The 19,833-nt window shown below is 41.2% G+C and overlaps 1 protein-coding gene across 1 annotated transcript; it reads right to left on the reverse strand.

Annotated features, from left to right (window-relative positions):
- Window positions 1–5,972: 5,972 nt before the first annotated feature.
- Window positions 5,973–12,528, reverse strand: adra1aa (adrenoceptor alpha 1Aa; the record flags this gene model as incomplete). The annotated part of the gene is made up of 2 exons (XM_083978745.1): window positions 5,973–6,517; window positions 11,631–12,528. 2 exons carry the CDS (start codon window positions 12,526–12,528, stop codon window positions 5,973–5,975), a joined length of 1,443 nt encoding a protein of 480 aa, XP_083834871.1.
- Window positions 12,529–19,833: the final 7,305 nt, after the last annotated feature.

A 19,833-nucleotide genomic window follows, 5' to 3' on the forward strand; every position in this document is an offset into this window, starting at 1 on the left:
AGCTGCTCTGGCTACTGAGCCGGGGGGCTGCGGGGTAACACGGGACCAGAGGCCACTCTCATCTCTGTCACATCACATCTGGTCACCTCTGACTCCGCCTGCACCCCACCCAAAAGCACTCCATCCATTCTTATTCACACATTACCACTATGTCACCTCATGGGAAAAAAGAGAAAAGGCACTGTTCCATCCCGTTTTCATCTTTCCTGCCATATTTTACCGTCATCGAGGAAGGATCGAGTGAATTGAAGCAGCTTTTTTTGCTGTTGTTTTTAAGCCCGGTTTGATTATATTGATGGAAGTAATTTGTTTACATTTGTTTACAATTTTGTATAATTTTTGTGGTACATGTTTGAGCAGTTTAGCTGACTAGGCCTGAGAAGCCCTCGGGTTTCACGAGCGGGCATTTTAGAGACAGCAGTTGTTTACAGTTTTTTTCTTCTTGCGCTGTTCATTTTCCAGGTATTAGTTAGAATGTGCTGGTGGTCGTGATACACCACCACCTTTGGTTGAGAGTAAAGCCTCCACCGTCTGTGTTGTAACGCTGCTTCACTGTAAGATTACTGTTTTAGAACAAAAATGTTGAAATTATGTTGATGCGAAAATCTGAAAACACTAATCATGAAAGATTAGACCGTGGAACATTGTTTTTGCATCTCAGAATAATTTGCAGTATTAGCTGAGCATTTCACTTCGGGCTTCCTTTTGTGTTAATAGTTGCACTTTCTTCATTTTTTTTTTTTTTTAAATTGATGTTTTATGTCTTGTTTCTGTTTTGGAAAGCGCTGAGTGCACTAAAAGGAAAAGAAAGGGTATTTTAGAGTTGGACCACTCATTCAATTTCACCCTGAATATTTGTGTCAGGGAAGAAATGGCTGGTACATAACATTTTGTCTAAGAAACATGAACCTTATTTCCCCCCACACCTCATTTCATCATTTCATTTTTCCTCATGTTTGTTGAAAGGTTGTCGGGGCAACAAGCTCCCAGTTATCAGACCGGTGTCTGTTGTTCAGGATACAGGCAACAAGACACCGCGAAGAAGAACAGGAGGAGTGCCCACAACCTCTCTGCACCTGGTGCTATATGACCATCGCTGTATATGTGCAGATGATGTCCACATCCACACAGCAGTCGTGTAAGCTTTGTAATAACAGCGGCCAGGGTAGAGTCACCTTTTACCCAATTTTGACAGAATATGTTTTGCACCCGTAACAATCCAAATGGTTAAAACTGTATGTGAGCTTGCAGCTTTTTATTTGTATTGGATGTGTCTGTATGTTTTAGGGTATTTGTTGAATTGAACTACTTGCTTGCCTATTCTGTATGATATTGATAGCACACTGTATCTATGAAGGCTCTTTAAAGAGGTGGAACCATGATCTTTGAGACCTGATGAAAAACGCGTCGGTATGTTTATGAAATCCCTCACAGCGTGCTGATGATGTGTCCACTGTTCTCGGTGTTAGTGTTGTGAATGAATTTACCAGAAGTCCAGTTCTTCTTCTCTTACCCCCCCCCTCTCTCTCTCTCTCTGCCCAACATAGTCGACACCGGATTCACTCAAGGTAGTAACCGTACTCACTAAACCACAGCGGGTTGTCAGTGACGCAGCACTGCACGACCTCACCGCACAAAAACACTACAAAACACTGGATTACTTCTTCCTAATTGCCTTGTCAAGTGTAGGTTTCGTTTGCCAAGCTATAATGTGAAGTGATTTACATTTGGGGAAATTTCTTGGTAATGGTTATTAAGTTGTAATGTCTGTTGACCCTCTCCCAGAAAGTGTGATGCTCTCTCGGTCATGTATGTTTTGTAGGTTATCAGGGTTTTGGGGGAAATCATTGGTCCCGTCAGCATTTGACCCTATCTGTGTTGACTTCGGTGGATTAAAATAATAAAAAAATGAAACGCATTATTCTGATTCTTTTTTGTATGGATGGAGCAGTTGGTAATTATTATGGGAACACTGGGATAATGTTAGTTTTCTAAGCTTATAAACACTAGTCAGATTTTATTGCATATAATTAATGAGTCATATTACTTGTAGACAAATGATACATTCAGCTGATCTACCCAAGATTTTATGTATGAAATATATTCACTCAATTGCCGCACTTTCCATTTTATGCTTCGTCTCCTCTACATGATGCATTGTTAAAGATTCATAATACTTATTATCTCCACAATAATGAGCTGCAAGACTGAAATATTACTTGCACACAAATATTTCAGTGTTAACAATCTGAAGCCCCCCCCGAGCCACTCCGGTTTGCTTATTGCTACTTCAGCAGGATGGTCAACCTTCACTGAGCAAAATGATGTGTGTGTGCAGAGCGTGACACTATAAAAATGTTTTTATATTCATCTGCAGAAGACAACAAAGTCTTAAAGGGATAGTTCACTCAAAATTGAAATTTCACTCATTATCTACTCCCCCTCATGTCGACTAAGGGCTGGGAGAAGTTTCAGAGTTATCTGTGCCTTCTCTGAGTTACAGCGGGGCTCCATGCAGCACTGCATGTCCATATGACAGTTGCAAATGGATACCACTTTTCTTCGTAACAAAAAGACACACCAAAAAACATCCAAATACCTCCATGCTGCTCGTATGTAATATCCGTCTTGTATTGAAGCCCCGAAATGCGAAATTGTTCCGAAAAAAATTAAATAAGTCTAGGCCTATATTTCAAGCTTGTTTCAAGCGCGATTTGCGCGGGGCTTCAATATAAGACAGACATGACATACGAGCAGCATGGAGGTATTTAGATGTTTTTTGGTGTGTCTTTTTGTTACGAAGAAAAGTGGTATCCATTTGCAACCGTTATATGGACATGCACTGCTATGCCGAGACCCCCTGTAACTCAGAGAAGCCACGGAGGACTCTGAAACTTCTCCCAGCCCTTAGTCGACATGAGGGTGAGTAGATAATGAGTGCAATTTGAATTTTGGGTGAACTATTCTTTTAAGTTCACAATGTTTATTAAGTAAAAGCAGATTTTTGTGCAACATTACGACTGGTTAGGAGGTCAATGTGCAACGTTGACAGGTGTGATGTGGAAGCTATAGGCCTAACCTTCCTGCACACATTCACTGGGGTAAATCTGTCCAGTGGTTAACCTTTGAAATGAAATACACTTGTGTATTACAGTACAGTAATAACATAAATATTTATCAAGGTGTATGGAGCTGATGTTAAGTTAACTGAGTTTTTACACATGTTTGGTTGCTACTGAAGTTACATTTTACCAACCCTGATTAAAATATTCTCATGGTGAGTTAACTGGCATTAAATCATTGAAGATGTATTCCACTGACTGAGCCCAGTGTTTATATAATTAGTCCTGAAGTGCACAGTACCTTCCAGAAACCTCTAATCATTTCCTTGTACATGAAAAGCCTCTCCAGGACAGATCAGCGACCTGCCTGGCATATAGAATAAAGCGCTGACTATTTTGCCGAGTCACTATGTCCAAGCAGTGGATGGACTAAAATGCAGAGAGACAGCAGGACACTAGGTGGAGACACAGATTCGTGACGCACATGCAGGCTTGGCCCTCGGAGCAGCGATGTGTTGTTCCAACTCCTTCACCCCACAGGGAGGGAGGGAGGGAGGGAGGATGCTTCTGGTAAAGTGAACTGAGCAAGAGAGTGGCTGCATCACAGTGAGTGCACACGTCAAAAGAAGTTCTGTTATTAGTTGGAATGAAGCTCCCCTGGCTGTTTGACAGTTGTCCAATTAGGACTTAATATGATGAGTGCACTGATTAAACCAGAGAAGGGGAAATCCTATAATGTCACTACCATCTTCACCCACGGATGAGAGAGGAGGGGTGGGGGTGGGGGTGGGGGGGGGGGGGTGGGGGGTCATCACAAAGACTTCATAAAGCTGAATCCTCTTGGGGAAGCATGCAAACATGAGTCACCAGCAGTGTTTGCTGTGCTTTCCATTCACTGGAACATAGACACAACTATTCAAAGACTACAACCCCTCCCAGGGTTGATGTGTGCGTCTTCACAGTGTCACTGTGAGCGTTAATTTGGAACTATATGCGCTTGTGATGAAATGTAACTCTGGGTTCAGTAATTTGCATCTGTCGGGACAAATACATTACAAAATTATACAGAGAAAAAATAGATCGTACACTCGATAGTTATGCCACAAATACATTACTAGATAAAATCAGGGAGCCCTGATGAAACACAGGAGGGGTGTTCTTGCTCTGCTTCAGTCTATATCTGACTCCTCCAAGGCTGCAGATCTAATTATAGGTATTCATTACAGCTATTGCATTTGGAGGGTAATATATCTTCATAACGCCTGGCACAAAGGTATTTGTTGGCTGTGGTTTTGTTCATAATCCCACCATTCAGGGCAGAGGCAGACAATGGAGGGAGCATTGAATTAGGTCATCTGTACCATCTGTAGTTTATTGCTGTGACTGCTAATGGCATCTGTGAAGAGATGGTGTGATTTACAGGTCCACTGACAAGCCAGTCAATGACAACGCGGACACAGACAAGCACTCTCACTGCATTGGCGAGTCCCTCCCCTGTGGGAAAGCTGTCCACTCCGCGTCAACCAGTCAACTTAAGGCGCAGAGGAGGATGTTGGTTTAATGATGCCGAGTGCATCTCCTCCCTCTTTCAGACTCACAAAGGGAGCACATCCTCAGTACTACAGAGTGTGCAGCCAAGAGAGAAATAAATCAATACCACTGGCGGAGGTTGTCCTCCTGCCCTTTGATGCCTCTGCGTAAACACAGAGACACTTCGCGGTCTTGAACTCACACAGAACACACTCAGTTTTTCACCTTTGCACTGATGAACACGCCCACAACACTGAAAGATCTTTAGGAGGCTGAGATGGAGAATCTGTGGTTCGTGTGTGGATGGTGACTAAAAAAGACAGAAACACAAGGCGTATGGGCCTGAGAGAATAACGTCTGAGACTGTGTATGACTTCATTTGACATCTCTAAATCTGTTGGATTTTTTAAGAGGCTTGGGGGCCGGTCAGGATTGAGGTCAGCAACCACAAGGTCAGTTCAAATTCCACCCAAGTATATTAAGACATCCATCTGGCACGGCTTGGAGGTAGATGAAATTATGGGAATGTGGACAGATGAACTACAAGTTTTTTAGGGGGTTGTATATTTAGTGAATCAACCTACTCACCCCCCCCACAAAAAAAAGCAAAGAAACACCCGAAAAGTCCAAATATGTCCTCATGAATCCCTCGTTAGGAATATGTCATACAAATTTATTGTAATGTGACATGGAAGTATGCGAGGTCCCTTGTTTTTTTTTACTGTGTACAGAGCAGTACACAAACAACATTTTGACAACAGGAACAACATTAGGCAAACTCTAGACGATGGGAGCACCACTGACCAGCATTTTTGAAACATCTGGTGAAATCATGCAATATATAAAACTTTCATATTTACACTTTTATACATTTTAATCCCTCTATTGTAATATAAAATATGTAAACATCTAGAAATCTTTTGGTCCTCTTTTTCACAGCTTTTCCACTATGTAGATATTTTTCATTTGATGAACACAGGGTTGTTTTAAACACTTAAACAAAACTTGATTTGATTGTTTTTTTTGTTTTTTTTTAGTTATAATTAAAAAAAAATTAGTTCAATAAGCAATTATTAATATGCTGAAGCTGTATTTTGTATTTTGCAGTAGTTTGTTTTCAGAAAGCTAAATCTTGTTAAAGGGCAAACACATCTTCTTAAAAGGGATAATATATAGTGCTTGTGATATTTCTTTGGAGGTTTTAGACGATCAAAATAAGTCACAGAATAATGTCAAAGCAGAGATATTTCAAATTTAAATATAATAGCAGCCACTCCAGCACAGTTCATGTGATGATGTTAATAGAGCAAAAGGAAATATCTTCTCATCTGTGACCTTGAAAGCAGAGTCATGACTAATGGATGGAGGATTACAGTATAGTTATACAGGCTCTCCTTTTTCTGACAGGGACAGTTGGTGTATTTTAATGGTGGGAAGGTTTCCGACAGGAGGGGGTGGGGCGCAGTTTGACTCCTGTGGGGGGGTCCTGCCACGGAGGAAGCAGCAGCAGGTTTGGTGGAAGCCTTTACTGCAGAGTTTGGCTACTTTAGCCCTGCTCGTCTCGGCCGGTCCTGATCCACTTGCGGGGCCTCCAGGAAAAACCTTCCACTCCCTGCTGTCCCTGGAGGAAGGTGTTCTGGACAGGGCCATGGAGGAGGAGGGGCTGAGGCGACACGGAGCCCCGAGGTTCAGGGTGAGGGGCTGGCCGTGACCTTGTATTTGACTCGGACCTGCACTCAGATGATGATGGTGTGGTCTGGGAGTCTTTCGCAAACAGTGAACTCCAAGTAAACTCTGGAAAGCTTTCTTAAACTCCTGGTTGGAGCACGGGTAGATGATGGGGTTAATGCAGCTGTTGAAGTAACCGAGCCAGAAGGTGATCTTGAACACAGTGTCAGAGGGTCTGTATAAAGGGAACATCGAGCCTGTGGGGACAGAAGACACAAAAGGGTGGATCCCAACAGTGATTAAGAACAAACTGTTTCATGTCTTTGATATACAAAAAACAAAACAAAACCAAGAGTCTATAGTCATGCTAGCTGGGAGGAGGTGCACCATCACTCTGTTAGTTTAGCATGTTGTAATTAGTGCTAAACACAGAATACTGCTGAGGCTGCTTGGTAGGCTACTATACCAAAGCACAAGTTAAAAAGTTGACCTGAGGAAGATGCTAGATGAGCAATAAAGGGCGCTAGGATTTTGAGACCTTGAATGTCTCTTGTAAATTTAAAAGAATAGTTCACCCAAAATTCAAATTGCTGGGAGAAGTTTCGGAGTCCTCCGTGGCTTCTCTGAGTTACAGGGGGTCTCGGCGTAGCAGTGCATGTCCATATAAGCGGTTGCAAATGGATATCACTTTTCTTCGTAACAAAAAGACACACCAAAAAACATCCAAATACCTCCATGCTGCTCGTATGTAATGTCTGTCTTGTATTGAAGCCCCGAAATGCGAAATTGTTCCCAAAAAAATTAAAGTCTATATTTCAAGCTTGTTTGACGAACCAGGAAGAGGAGCTTCCACTGCAAACAAGCTTGAAATATAGACTTATTTCATTTTTTTTGGGAACAATTTCGCATTTCGGGGCTTCAATACAAGACAGACATTACATATGAGCAGCATGGAGGTATTTGGATGTTTTTTGGTGTGTCTTTTTGTTACGAAGAAAAGTGGTATCCATTTGCAACCGTCATATGGAATGAAATTTCAATTTTGAGTGAACTATCCCTTTAACCTAACGAGTGGTGCTGCATGAAAAGTAAAATTTTATTAGGATTAAGTGAGTAAACATCTAGATGGTGCCAACCTTTCACTGAGACTATGTGAATAATATGACCTGCAGATGGTGCTTGAGGAAATCTCAATGGATCACCAAGGTCATCAGGATTCATCCTCTGGGGACCACACACAAAATTTGATGAAATGTCCATCAAACAGTTGTTTAGAAATTTCAGACTCAATCAAAATTGTAAACCAACCAACACTGCCATCCTTTGAATCAGCGCTCCAGCTGTTCTCCTGTCTCTTCCATCAAAGGTTGTGTTTATATGAGATAAATACATGCTCTGCAACTCCTCGGAGAAACATATCATTGCCCTCGTTTACATCTATTTAAGATGATTTATTTTTAATTGATCTATCCAGCTTCCTTGAAGGAAAAAAACCTGCCTCCTCGCCATCAAGGTTAAGTATTTTATTAAAATTGCTGTCATAAATTCTGCAGCTCTTGATTAGAGGAAGCGTCTGTGGCAGAGAGTGTGAGTAGGATCATTGATGAAGTAGAAGAGAAAATTGCTTAACGGGCACATTATATGCAGGCCTGATGTTAGTGAGCCCTCACATATCCAGTGGCTGCCAGTGAAATATAAAAATAATAAAATGGCTGGCTTCTTGTGTGACTGTAATATATCTATCCATCATCTGTCTTCAGAAGTGTAAAGGCAGAAGCTGTCTTGTGAGATACTTTATTGGGTGAGCTGGTGCAGATGGTTAAATGTGGGCTTTTGAAAAATGAGATTGTGAGAGATAAAAGAGGTGCAGAGAGTTTGAGAGCAAATTATTTTGTGCCTGTCTGTGTAGCTCATACATTTCTATCCCCAGCTGTGCAAAAAAGAGCAATTGTATTATTACTGATGTACTTGATACATTCACTTTTTTGAGTGAAAAAAGAAAGATGCTTTTGAATAAATCAGACAGTGCCTGTTTTTATGTGTAGGAACTGTGTAACTGCTTTTGCAATGTTACCTTCAAATAAACCACAACATGTTTTGGGCTGAGAAAGTCACATGACCCCATAGCTTGTGAACCCCCTCCACAATCTGCTGGATAAACTTCAGAGGCTGTTTTTCTGTTTTTCATTGTTGCTGAGATGGTGCATTCATGGGAGCAATAACAAGGGGAAAACCTATTATCACCTACGTTAGTAGCAAGCTTTTTGACAGCTGCAGCTAACGTGTGAAATAGGACTCTCAGGGCCACAGATATTAAAAGGTCCCAACACTAAATACATTTTAAAGTAGCATTATTTGGTTTAGTCACTCTGGGGGCACAGAACAAGATGGAAACTCCGCTGTGATGTAATATGACCTAACAGAGCTTTTCTGGCTGGCTAACATTCACCGAGTGACAAATCCTACAACCACAGAGTAACATGTGCATTTGGAATCATGTTCCCTCTCCTTTTAACTATAGGCTCTTGGGATGGCTATACACCATTAAAAGGTTTGCTTTTGCCACATGCAGTAGGGATTGTTAGCATCTATAGCTGTTCACTTTCAGGGTCTACAAGAAATACTGCATTGAATTGAGCTGCCTCCACCAGTGGGAAACAACACGTTAGCTCGCCTCTGTCATCATTGTCATCACTGTCATCACTTTCCATCAACAACTCACTACAGCCTCTGCCCTGAACATGCAACACTGCTCAGAGGGCACACTATGACCAGCGTTCGCCTGAGCTCTTGTCAAGCGACAATCACCACCACCCCCTTGAAGAAACTACAGTCAGTGGCAGAGAAAACAAATACCTCCTTTAAGTTGACATAACAGTTTAGTCCTGGGAAGTTTACAGTAGTACAGTTTTATAGATTTCATCATATTTCTGCCTGGTCATGAAACAAAGCTGATAGAGGCCAATCAAAACACTAAAGCTGTACGTCATAAAACCAAAGCAGATTTGATAGGTGAAAAAAAAAAAGAAACAATTTTTTTTTTTTTTTTTTTAATTTGACCCATTGTTAAGGTTGGTGGTTTAGTGTTTAGGGTTAGTAGAGTTGCCTCTGTGTCCTCTGTCCCCTAAGAAGTTTGAAACCAAGAAGGGCATTGAAACACCTTGTATGTAGTTAATCATGATTTATTGGACTGTGATGAAAGAAAGGTGACAGGTTCAGCTTATGGTCAGGAGCTTAACCTCTATTTTGGCAAAGAGGCACCTTGTGAAGTTATTCTTTAAATTAGCAAAGGCTTATTTTACACGTCCTCATAGTCCCTGAGAAGGACTTCTGAAATGTCAAGGAGAGGTGGACAATCCACAAATAAACACAGAGCCTAACAACTCACTGTTTTAATTTGTTTTGACATTATAAAATCCCACAATTTATTTTTTCTTTGATGACAAGACATTTACTCCAATAAACCAAATCAGACAGTCACCAGTTATCCAGGGCCACACATCACAATAGTGATTTAGTGCTACAGACTGCTGTGGCTGGCTGCGGTATGCAGCCTGATGCCAGTATTAGTAGGCGGCAATGGTAAGCTTAGGCTTTTCCTTATTTCCCAGTCAGGAGAGTACACAGCCAAATGGTAGCAGCTATTTTTACTGGCATGAGAGCATGGAATAAATAAAAACCCAGTGGGATTTGTGAGGTTTTTGCCATATCTCATAGCTACTTGGTTCGGATTTCTTTGTCACATTCCCTCCACATTGACATCAACACATATAGCACGTGCATGGTTGGTGAGCTGTATGATTCCCCCTCAAGCTTGTCTTCATCAGGCTGGCTGCTCCTGAAGGCAACATCATATGAGGTCTGGCACCGGCGTTATGGCTTTATCTATCATTCCCCGACTGGCATTGTGATGATGTGAGTCACCGGGAGAAAGGGTAAGAAACAGCCTGACACTTCATTGAAGGGTCTATTTAAAACATACACTGGCCTCAGAAATTCTGCGCTTTTGTTTACACACAGGGGAGCACCAGGGGCTGTCACAGATCTGAAAGATTTATTGAGGCTATTTATAGAACGTCTACCTGGCCGAGTCAAAGCATTTACTACGCTGCTCAAGAGGCCACAAGGCTTGTCTGAATGAAGTCACTCCAGTCTGCTGCCACAGAGGAGCAATTCAGGTAACATCACCAAACAATTAAATGAACTAGCACTTAAAACCTGGCAGCAGCATAAATCAATGAATGGATCCTAAAATGTATTCATGGAGGCACTGAATAGCTTTCGGACTTACTATGTATGAGTGCAAGTGATCAAATATATGGATGCATTATTAAGTAAGAGGTTATAAAGAATGTCCTGCGTAAGAGTAAAGAATGAGAACATTTTGGAAACCATTTATTTAACGAATAAGATGAGAATACCCATCTAATATCTTTCCATTCAATTCGCAGCAACTTTAAGGACTCTAGTAGGAAGTAACTCTACTCTACCAAGACACTCCAAACATAACCCCTATTTAATCCCACAGCTTGTTGTTTTTACCCTTTAGTTTCAGAAAAGATTAAGCAAACAAGCTATGACATGTTAATTTGTGACCTTTTGAGAGTTTTAAGCTTTGGACACAGCTGGGCTATTTCCCTTGTTTTAATCTTGGTGCAGAGCTATTTCAACCCAATACTGACCGTAGCTTCATATTTACCAATGAAGACATGGTATCCATCCTGTCATCTAACTTTCAACAAGAAAGTGAATGTGTATTTTCCAAAATGTCAAATAAAGGAGCAATATAGATGTTTTCTCTGCTGCCCAGTGCCCAATGGGGTTTCTCGCCAGGAGCGGGTGGTGGTGGTCACTCATAGAGAACCGTTTCTGCATTTATCAGACAAGATGTTAGAGTGCCCGCTCTGAGCAGTGTCACTTCCTCTTCCCCTCATGTTGGACTGGGAGCAAACTGGATACTTTGCTGAATTGTTTTTGTCAGTAGAGGAAAGGAAATTGTAGTGGCACAGCAAGAGTTAAGTGAGTGGCTATCAGAAAGTGATGAGATGGGCTGGGGCTAACAGGTTAACATGCTAATTTCAGTTGAAGAAGAGTCGTGATAGTGATTAGTTAAATGCGGCATTGGAGACTTTTAGTGACAAGAGGAAAGAAGTTTGATGCTGACCTTGAACATATACTATCATTGACTTTATAATAATAGCAAAAACTTAAATCTCCTTAAATGCTCATCATGTAAAAAAAAAAAAAGACATACAATGGCCTGCAGGCTGATTAAAAATAATATTGCTCATATCATGGGTTGATGTCTTACACACAAGGTCATCTGGCTCAAACAAATATCACATACACAATAGACATGAATATACTCACTGATGGGGAGCACCAGGAAAAAAGGCAGCCAGCACAGCACGAAGCAGCCGACCACAATGCCCAAGGTCTTGGCGGCTTTCTTCTCACGTGAGAACTTGAGCAGCCGCAGGGCAAAATGAGTGCGGCTGCGAAGGGCCTCGTCTTCTGATACAGTGGTGTTGCCTCTGTGTATCCTGAGTATCACCTGCTCTGAATCTGACTTCTCTGTCTTTTGGCCCTCCCTCAGGCCCTGGCTTTCTCTGTGAGCTACCACATAAACTCGACAGTACATGGCCAGTATGATGGCCAGGGGGAGGTAGAAGGAGCCCACTGCAGAGAAGATAGCGTAGCCCGGCTCCTCCGTTATTTTGCAGACGGACTCGTCCTGTGGAGCCGGCTCTTTCCAGCCGAACAAAGGTCCAATGGATATGATAATGGACAGCACCCACAGCAGCATCACGGCCAGCAGAGCCCTGTGTTTTGTCATTATGGCTGGGTAACGGAGAGGATAACTGACTCCAATGTATCGGTCCACAGAGATCACGCATAGGCTCATGATGGAGGCAGTGCAGCAGAGCACGTCCACAGCTGCCCAAACATTACAAAAGACTCGTCCAAACACCCAACGGTCCAGGATCTCTAGGATGGCAGAGAAGGGTAGGACAGTGGAGCTCAGCATTAAATCTGCCACTGCCAGATTGACTATAAAATAATGCGTCACGGTGCGCAGGTGTCGATGACAAACTACTGAGAGGATTACCAGGATGTTTCCCACAATTCCAAACACAATAAAGATACCGAGCACCAAACCCAACAACACGGCTTTGACCACGTTGAACTCTTCGGGTAAAGTCTGGCTGCAGTTGGAGCAGTTCTGTGTCAGAGGAGCTGGGGTCATGTTGTCCTGTACAGCAACCATGTGTTCCAGATCTATGCTGATGCTCGGCACCGTCCTGTGCAGCAAAGGTAGACTGAAACACACACCTATTTAAGTACACTACGCCACAAGGGGGACATCAGAGCATTCGCATAAAAGCCATTAGAGTAATGATCACATTAAGTCTGTCAAAACATAATTTGAATGATGATGCCTCTGGTAAATGAGCCATTACATTGGCGATGCATCAAGAAAAATAAAACTACGGGATGCATGCAGAAACACAAGAGAGAGAAGTACTAGATATACTGTATGTAGACAAAACCTACTGTGTTGAGAGGAAATCCATCTTGAAAATGTTACAACTAGCTGTTATTGTGCAGCTGGTACAAAAACAGTTTCGTCTTATAGGTGGGATACACAATGGGTGCGCACATCGAGACAAAAGGCACAAAATTCAAGTCCATTTTCTAAAAAAAAAAAAAACTGGTGCTCCTCTCTGGATTTGGCTGGTAGGTGAGCACGAGGCAGCATCCAAGTTCCTCCTGCTGAATGCAGTGGGCGATTTCAAGATCAACACAGCTAGCAGGAAACAGCAACAGAGCCTTTGAAAAGAAAGAGAAGAATCTGCTTTGAGAGAATTGACACATTCAACACAGACACTAAAACCCAAAAGCATTTATCCTTGCTCAGTCTTTTGTTTCATTTTTGCTGTTTTCTTTTTCTTTTCTTTTTTTTTCCTTTCCGTGTTTCTTCGGCTCAGATCAATCAAGACTGTGGGCGGGAGACGATGTCTGAGCCACTGTTGCTGTCAGATCAATGTGACCACAACCTCATCTCGCACTTATCGACTAAACATGATGTGAGGTTGAGGAATAAAGAAAGTGCTATCACAACTGACCAATTGCCTGTTTCACTGAATCGTCTGGGAAACATCACACTACATTTCGTAACGGCATTGAGCTAAATCAGAATAGCTGAAGAGATAACAATGTAATAACCCCAGTCACTGGATCTAACGAGTGCTTTATAGCTGTTTCGAGGTCCTAATGTGATCTTCAGCTGACTTACACCAAGATAAGCCATATCTTGCTCTCATCCCTCTATCAACAAATCAATATCAAACTATGGCCTCTATACAAATAGAGGTCAAACAATACACAGTTACAATTTCACATGAATTCATGTGTGTGCACTCAAGTGTATTTAGGTCAAACCTTTACCTCAGACTAGATTCAAACAAATATGATGCAAATGTTTTTTTTTGGAAATTCACTTATTTGTCATCAAGACTATAAACAGGAAGCAATGGTTAACCTGGCTTCGTCCAAATCTGCCAACAATACTTCCTGGAAATAATTTGCCTGACCAAGAAATTGCTTCTTTTAAAACCACAAAATGTTGTTTTTCTATTTAGTTTTGTTCATTAGTTTAACATGGGCCGGGCTCCCCAGGCTCTATTCCAGGCTTAATGCTATGCCTACCAGTTATGTAGTTAATACAACAGAGTGGTACTAATCTTCCTATTCGTCTCCCACAGGAAATGGGATTGTTTCCCAACTGTCTGTTGCACTATTCCCTTGACATTTGTCAACCAAGAATATCAGTCTCTTTCCATTGTGGGTATCTATTTATAAACATAAGGCTATATTAGAAATCTAATTGCTCAGTTGGATTTCCAAGTAATGTCACAGTGCACTGTTCCTCCAGCAGTGCTGATTTTGGCCTGAATTGCTCCCTCTGACTTGGATACGTCAAACTAAATTCACTTTGAATGTTTCGTCCTTTGACTTGAAAACAATGTCTTTGTGCCATTGAAATTCCTTCACTTTGACAGATGTGAAATTAATCTTGTCCGTGGAGATTACTGACATTTGTAATGTGGAGGTTCCTTAACTAAACAGATTAGATGGAACTAGTAAAAGTAGTGCGGCCATGTTGACGATTTTGGGATTTTGTTAAGCTGCTTTATTTGAGACGAAATTAAAAGTTCATCTGAGTTGTCCTCTTTTCTCTATCTATCTATCTATCTATCTATCTATCTATCTATCTATCTATCTATCTATCTATCTATCTATCTATCTATCTATCTATCTATCTATCTATCTATCTATCTATCTATCTATCTATCTATCTATCTATCTATCTATCTATCCATCCATCCATCCATCCATCCATCCATCCATCCATCCATCCATCCATCCATCCATCCATCCATCCATCCATCCATCCATCCATCCATCCCTACATTGGTGCTGACGTCCAACCTATAGGCTACTTACAGTTTTTCTCAGTTGCTTTGGTGCATTTCTCACATCACCATTAACATTTGCACAACAATTAGTGCATTTCTCAAAACAATTAGTACAAACCGCAAAACCTAGTGGATAACCTGCAAAGGCGTGTCACAAAATGGATAGTTCATTCCTCAAAGGAAGTATTCATGTCAATGAAACTGTCAGTGTCATCAAAATGAGAAGTCCTGACACCATTGTTTATGAATAAGATAGTCAAATGGATTTGTCATGTTTTCATTATGACAGTTGACTCTCTAAGTGTTTTCTAATGCAAAAGAGTCAGATCTTGGTGACGCTACCTGAAAATGCTCAAGACAGCACGATACACTATACGTGTACAGCCATTTGAAAACAGTAAATCTATAGGCTACATTAGACACTGAATAGGTATGCTTCACATTTTTACTGCATAATGCTCTTTGCAATTCTAATTTGTTCACAGCGTTGTGCAAAAACACTACAGTCACGTATTTACAACAAATATAAGAAACATCCTTTGGGTAGAGCTGTGCACAGCTGTAAACAATGTAATTGCAGTATTATAATCGAACAGCTACAGAGTACTGTAAATCATTCCTGCACATCCAGGCGTTCCTGGCTGTCTGGCGACATATTTCCATACATCACTCTGTCAACTGTGGTGATTGAAACAGATTCAATATTCCCAAAGATATTGTCATCCTTGCTTTTTATTTCTCTAAACCTCATGGGATTGTTTGCAATCACCATTGCACAAATGGCTTCCTCTTATTGTAAAAAGGGGCCCTCTTCTACCCTTTGCGAGGTTGTCGTGGTGCAGAGTAAAATTACAGTAATGTACAATAATAGCCTAAATATTTGAATTTACAACAGTTCTCCCAACATTTAAAATTTGCTTGACAGATTTTGACAACTAGTACAATTTTGTATGTAATGACTCAAGCAATGAAATGAGGACTAGTTAGGACTATTAGGGAACGACTATTCAGCATTCATAAGAATAGTTCATTTTGACTAGCCATAATAAAATAGACATAAACAAAAGAGAGTTGAGAATTGTATGAAAGCAACTGATACATGTCCAAAAGCATTTGCAATTTGTTCAAAGAAATGAGAAATTGCTACTATGATGCACACACAAATGACTAAATGATGGGGAGGTTGAACTAATAGTTAGAATTTTCATTCTGATCTGAGAAATGCACCAAAGTGGCTGAGAAAAACTGTAACACAAAGACAGACTGTGCAGGTACAACGGCGAGAGCAGAGGCATTATGCAGTCCCCTCAAGTCTTTATCCTCCTCCTCTCCTCCATCGCTTCACACTATTAACCACTGGCTGACCTTTTCCTCTGCGCTCCACCAGGCCCTGCTCCATACTGGAGGTACAGCTGTTTAACATGTTTAATGGAGTTTGATATCTCAGGTTTTCTCCTGTGCTGGCAGTATGCAAAAAGACCACCACATGCCGCAGCCATCATTACGCAGCACCTGAGAGCTTCTTCCACCCACTCAAATAGAGGAAGGAGATGTCAGGCTGTTGCCTCCAAAGTAATTACGAATGCAAGAGTTACATGTTTATCCACAGGAGCATTGCTGGTGATCATTACCCCATCATCATTTTGCACAGAGGAAAAGAATATGTTACCTCAACTTAAAAAATAAAATGTCCCTGTGGATAGAAATGGATTGTTACTGGATTCACTTTTTGACAGGTTTGACATGGATTGGTTTGAGATCCAGGTCAGTTTTACATTACATCATTCAGGTGGCAGGCGTTTATCAGTCCAGTAACAAGATACAGACATGAAGCTCCTTAGTCACAGTATTGCATTAACAAAAAAGAGGCTACAGTTGGAATTGAATTGTATATTAATCATCATGTTCATCTTTTAGTTGTTTTTATCAGAGAAAATGTGTTCAGACCAGAGGAAAGTCTTATTTCTTGAGAGTTGATCCAATTACATGTAGACTTCCAATGAGACTAACAAAACCTAATTGAATTAATTAATTCAGCTCACAGACCTAACTGTATACTCACAAGACATAAACTCGTGATTAAAACTTTTAATTTTGAGGTAAATGAAAACAGACAAGCTTATTATAGGATGGAGGACCTGTTGATTTCACTGAGCTGCAGTCAGAATTTCAGGAATGTGAGACATTAACAGTGATAGGTGTGCTAGAGAAATGCACACTGGTTAGTCATTGATCTGTTTAATATTCATACACAGTAACACATCTACAGTGGGGGTTGCCCACTCACATATTGACGGGCGGCCAGTGAGCTGGAGGCTAGATGCCTTGCTCGAGGGCATTTTTAAAGTTATTCACCTTCACTTTGCCTTTAAAACATCGGCAATCTGTCCAGTTACATACATTTTTCTCCATCACACTGAGTCTACAAATTGTGTTCCTGGCTGTTTTCCAGGCAGCCACACAACAGTGTGTCGATGTGTTTGACGTGCAGCTGCTGCTGAGGGTTGAACATTGTAATGTTGAGGGCAGCTCGACAAGCGACAACCTTTCTGTTTCTGCAGTTATTTAAATTGACCAAGAGCAAACATCCACTCTGGCTCAGATGTAATCTCAGCCTCTTCACCGGGGTGCTGGGGTAATTCCCTGCCCTATAAACTGGAGCCACCGTCCATGACAGAGAGTGACATCCATCCGCTTTAATAAAAGTGACAGGGACTTGTATAGGCTCTGGTGGTGGTCCACTGCCACTAGAGACCTCATAGTAGATTTTGTCTATGATCCATATCCAAGGATGGATTCTCATCAATAGCAAGTTTATACAATTTTAAAGAGATCTAAAAACACAAGAAATCAATTCATAAATCAATGCAAACCAGAGTTTCTTTCTCAGATAAGCAGATTAGAAAGACAATTAAAGCCTAGACCTTAAAGCAGAGCCCAATTGCCGAGATAAATTATGCTTAACTACTTCACAAATTAGAGTCTGCAATGAAGCTGGTTAATTAAAGAAGCATTATTTCTATTACTTGTGCTCAATTTGTCCGTGGATGAGGCTGAAATTCCCAGAAATTCCCCCTCTTCTTTTATGAAAAGTCCGCTCGGTCAGATACAAAGAGGTCTCTCCAGCATCTGTATCACCAGCACTGACAGCAAATGAAGAGACGCGCCAATAAATAGGAAATAATTGATTATCTACTTTAGATTCTTGAGGTGAGCCTTGAAATGAGATTTTCCGGGACTCACCTAACTTTGGTTCTTGATTCTCACATCCCGACGGCTGCTCGGCGGAGCCACATTTGGTCGCGGCTGTGATTGCTGACTCGCACCGGGAGACGGTGTGTGGAGAGGGAGAGCCAAGTGCGCTCATCACGGAGAGCGCTCAAATCTGCCGGAATCAACGGGCGACTTCCAGGTGCTCCAAGTCTCTTCATATGGTGATGAGTGAGCGCCAAATGACTCACTGCGCTCGCTTCGAACCAACCACCCCCCATGACATACCCCCTCCCAGCCCTCCTCCTCCTCCTCCTCCACCCCGCATACACCCCACTCCCCCACCCTTTCACCACCACATCAACCATCCTCATCTTCACATCCAACCCCCCCCCCCCCTTTCCCCCCTCCTCTTCCCTCAAACTCCCCTCAGCATCACTCAGCGTGCGTCATCAGAACCAGTCACCGTCTCCCCAAAGTGACTTTTCATTCAGAAATGTTTCATTAACGAGCGTCACTCACCTTGCCACCTGTCAAAGTGCAGCAGGACACAATGATGTAGATGCTGTAAGATGATGAGCTTTAGTTTTGATTATTTGTTTGAAAGCCGACAAAGGCATTATGTGTTTCTCTCTCCTCGGTGGTAAATCTGGTGACTTTATACCTATTGATTTCTATGATAATCTCTCAAGACCTTTAAATGAACTGCAGGTGTCCTGCTTGACTGAGTTCAGATATTCTCTGAAATCACTTCTCAAAACTCATTTTGATGATTTCTTTGTCTCTGGTAGTTGTTTTTAATTAGTTAAAAAATTAATGGGTGAAATGATTTAACTATAAAAGCAAAGCTGATGATCCTTTCTCCACATTGATAGCTCATTAGTTTTTATGTTGCAGTTTTATCATTTTAGTGTCAGCCCATGAATTACACTGTAAGCCTTTTGTGTTTTATTATCATTTGCAAAACATACAGATAACTTATTCTTGTTGTAGTTATAGCTGCTAGTCTTCCCAGACCTTGAGCAATTCTTTGTTCACTATAGCAACAGCAATAATGTATAGCTACTGTACTGGACTAATAATAAAAATGTGATGTACATCTGATAATTAATATTGAATGATTGATGTAGCTACATATCAGTATAACAGATACATGTATAAACGCATTAGTGCTATGACAATATAGACATAATTTGCAATACATGAGCCTAATACTCTGGTCTATCTATGCACAGCCCAGTCGATACACCTTGGTTAATGCCTGAAGTGTAGCAGTTCATTGCAGTTTATCTGGCGCTGCAATTTCATCTGGGACTTTATCATTCAGTGCCTGTTCTTGTATTTATTTATTAATTTATTTTTAAACATCACTTATTTCAATTGGGCTATCATGAAGAGATGAAGCAGAAATGAGCACATCAACACAGCCAGAGGCACACATGAATAAGCAAAGTACATTGGTTTTTTTTTAGGTGGCCGATCTGATCTTTTCTTTCCGCAGTGGACAAATCCTTGCTGTAGCTATTGTGTTTTTTTGTTTTGTTTTGTTTTGTTTTCCCTGATTGTGTGTGGATGTAAAGGCTTTACCTTGGGCTACTGCTGGCTCACAGTGAGAGATGTTAAGCTCATCTGTGAAGTAAACATTTGACCGTTTAAAGTAGCCACAGCCTCTCAGCTCAATCATTCTCACAATGGTCTAGTCTTTCTGTTACATCCTGGGGACACATCTACTTTGTCACGTCAAAAGCAAAAAATTGCACGCACACCTCTGTCCTCTTTGAGAGTACAATCACGTCAGTAAAATGCACTTACATAAACAGACATTTCTATTTTGTGTTCACAATAAATTGATTATTTCATAAAACCAAGTGTCACAGATGAAG

This window comes from Trachurus trachurus, assembly GCF_905171665.1.
Source record: "Trachurus trachurus genome assembly, chromosome: 9".
NCBI classification, from domain to species: domain Eukaryota; kingdom Metazoa; phylum Chordata; class Actinopteri; order Carangiformes; family Carangidae; genus Trachurus; species Trachurus trachurus.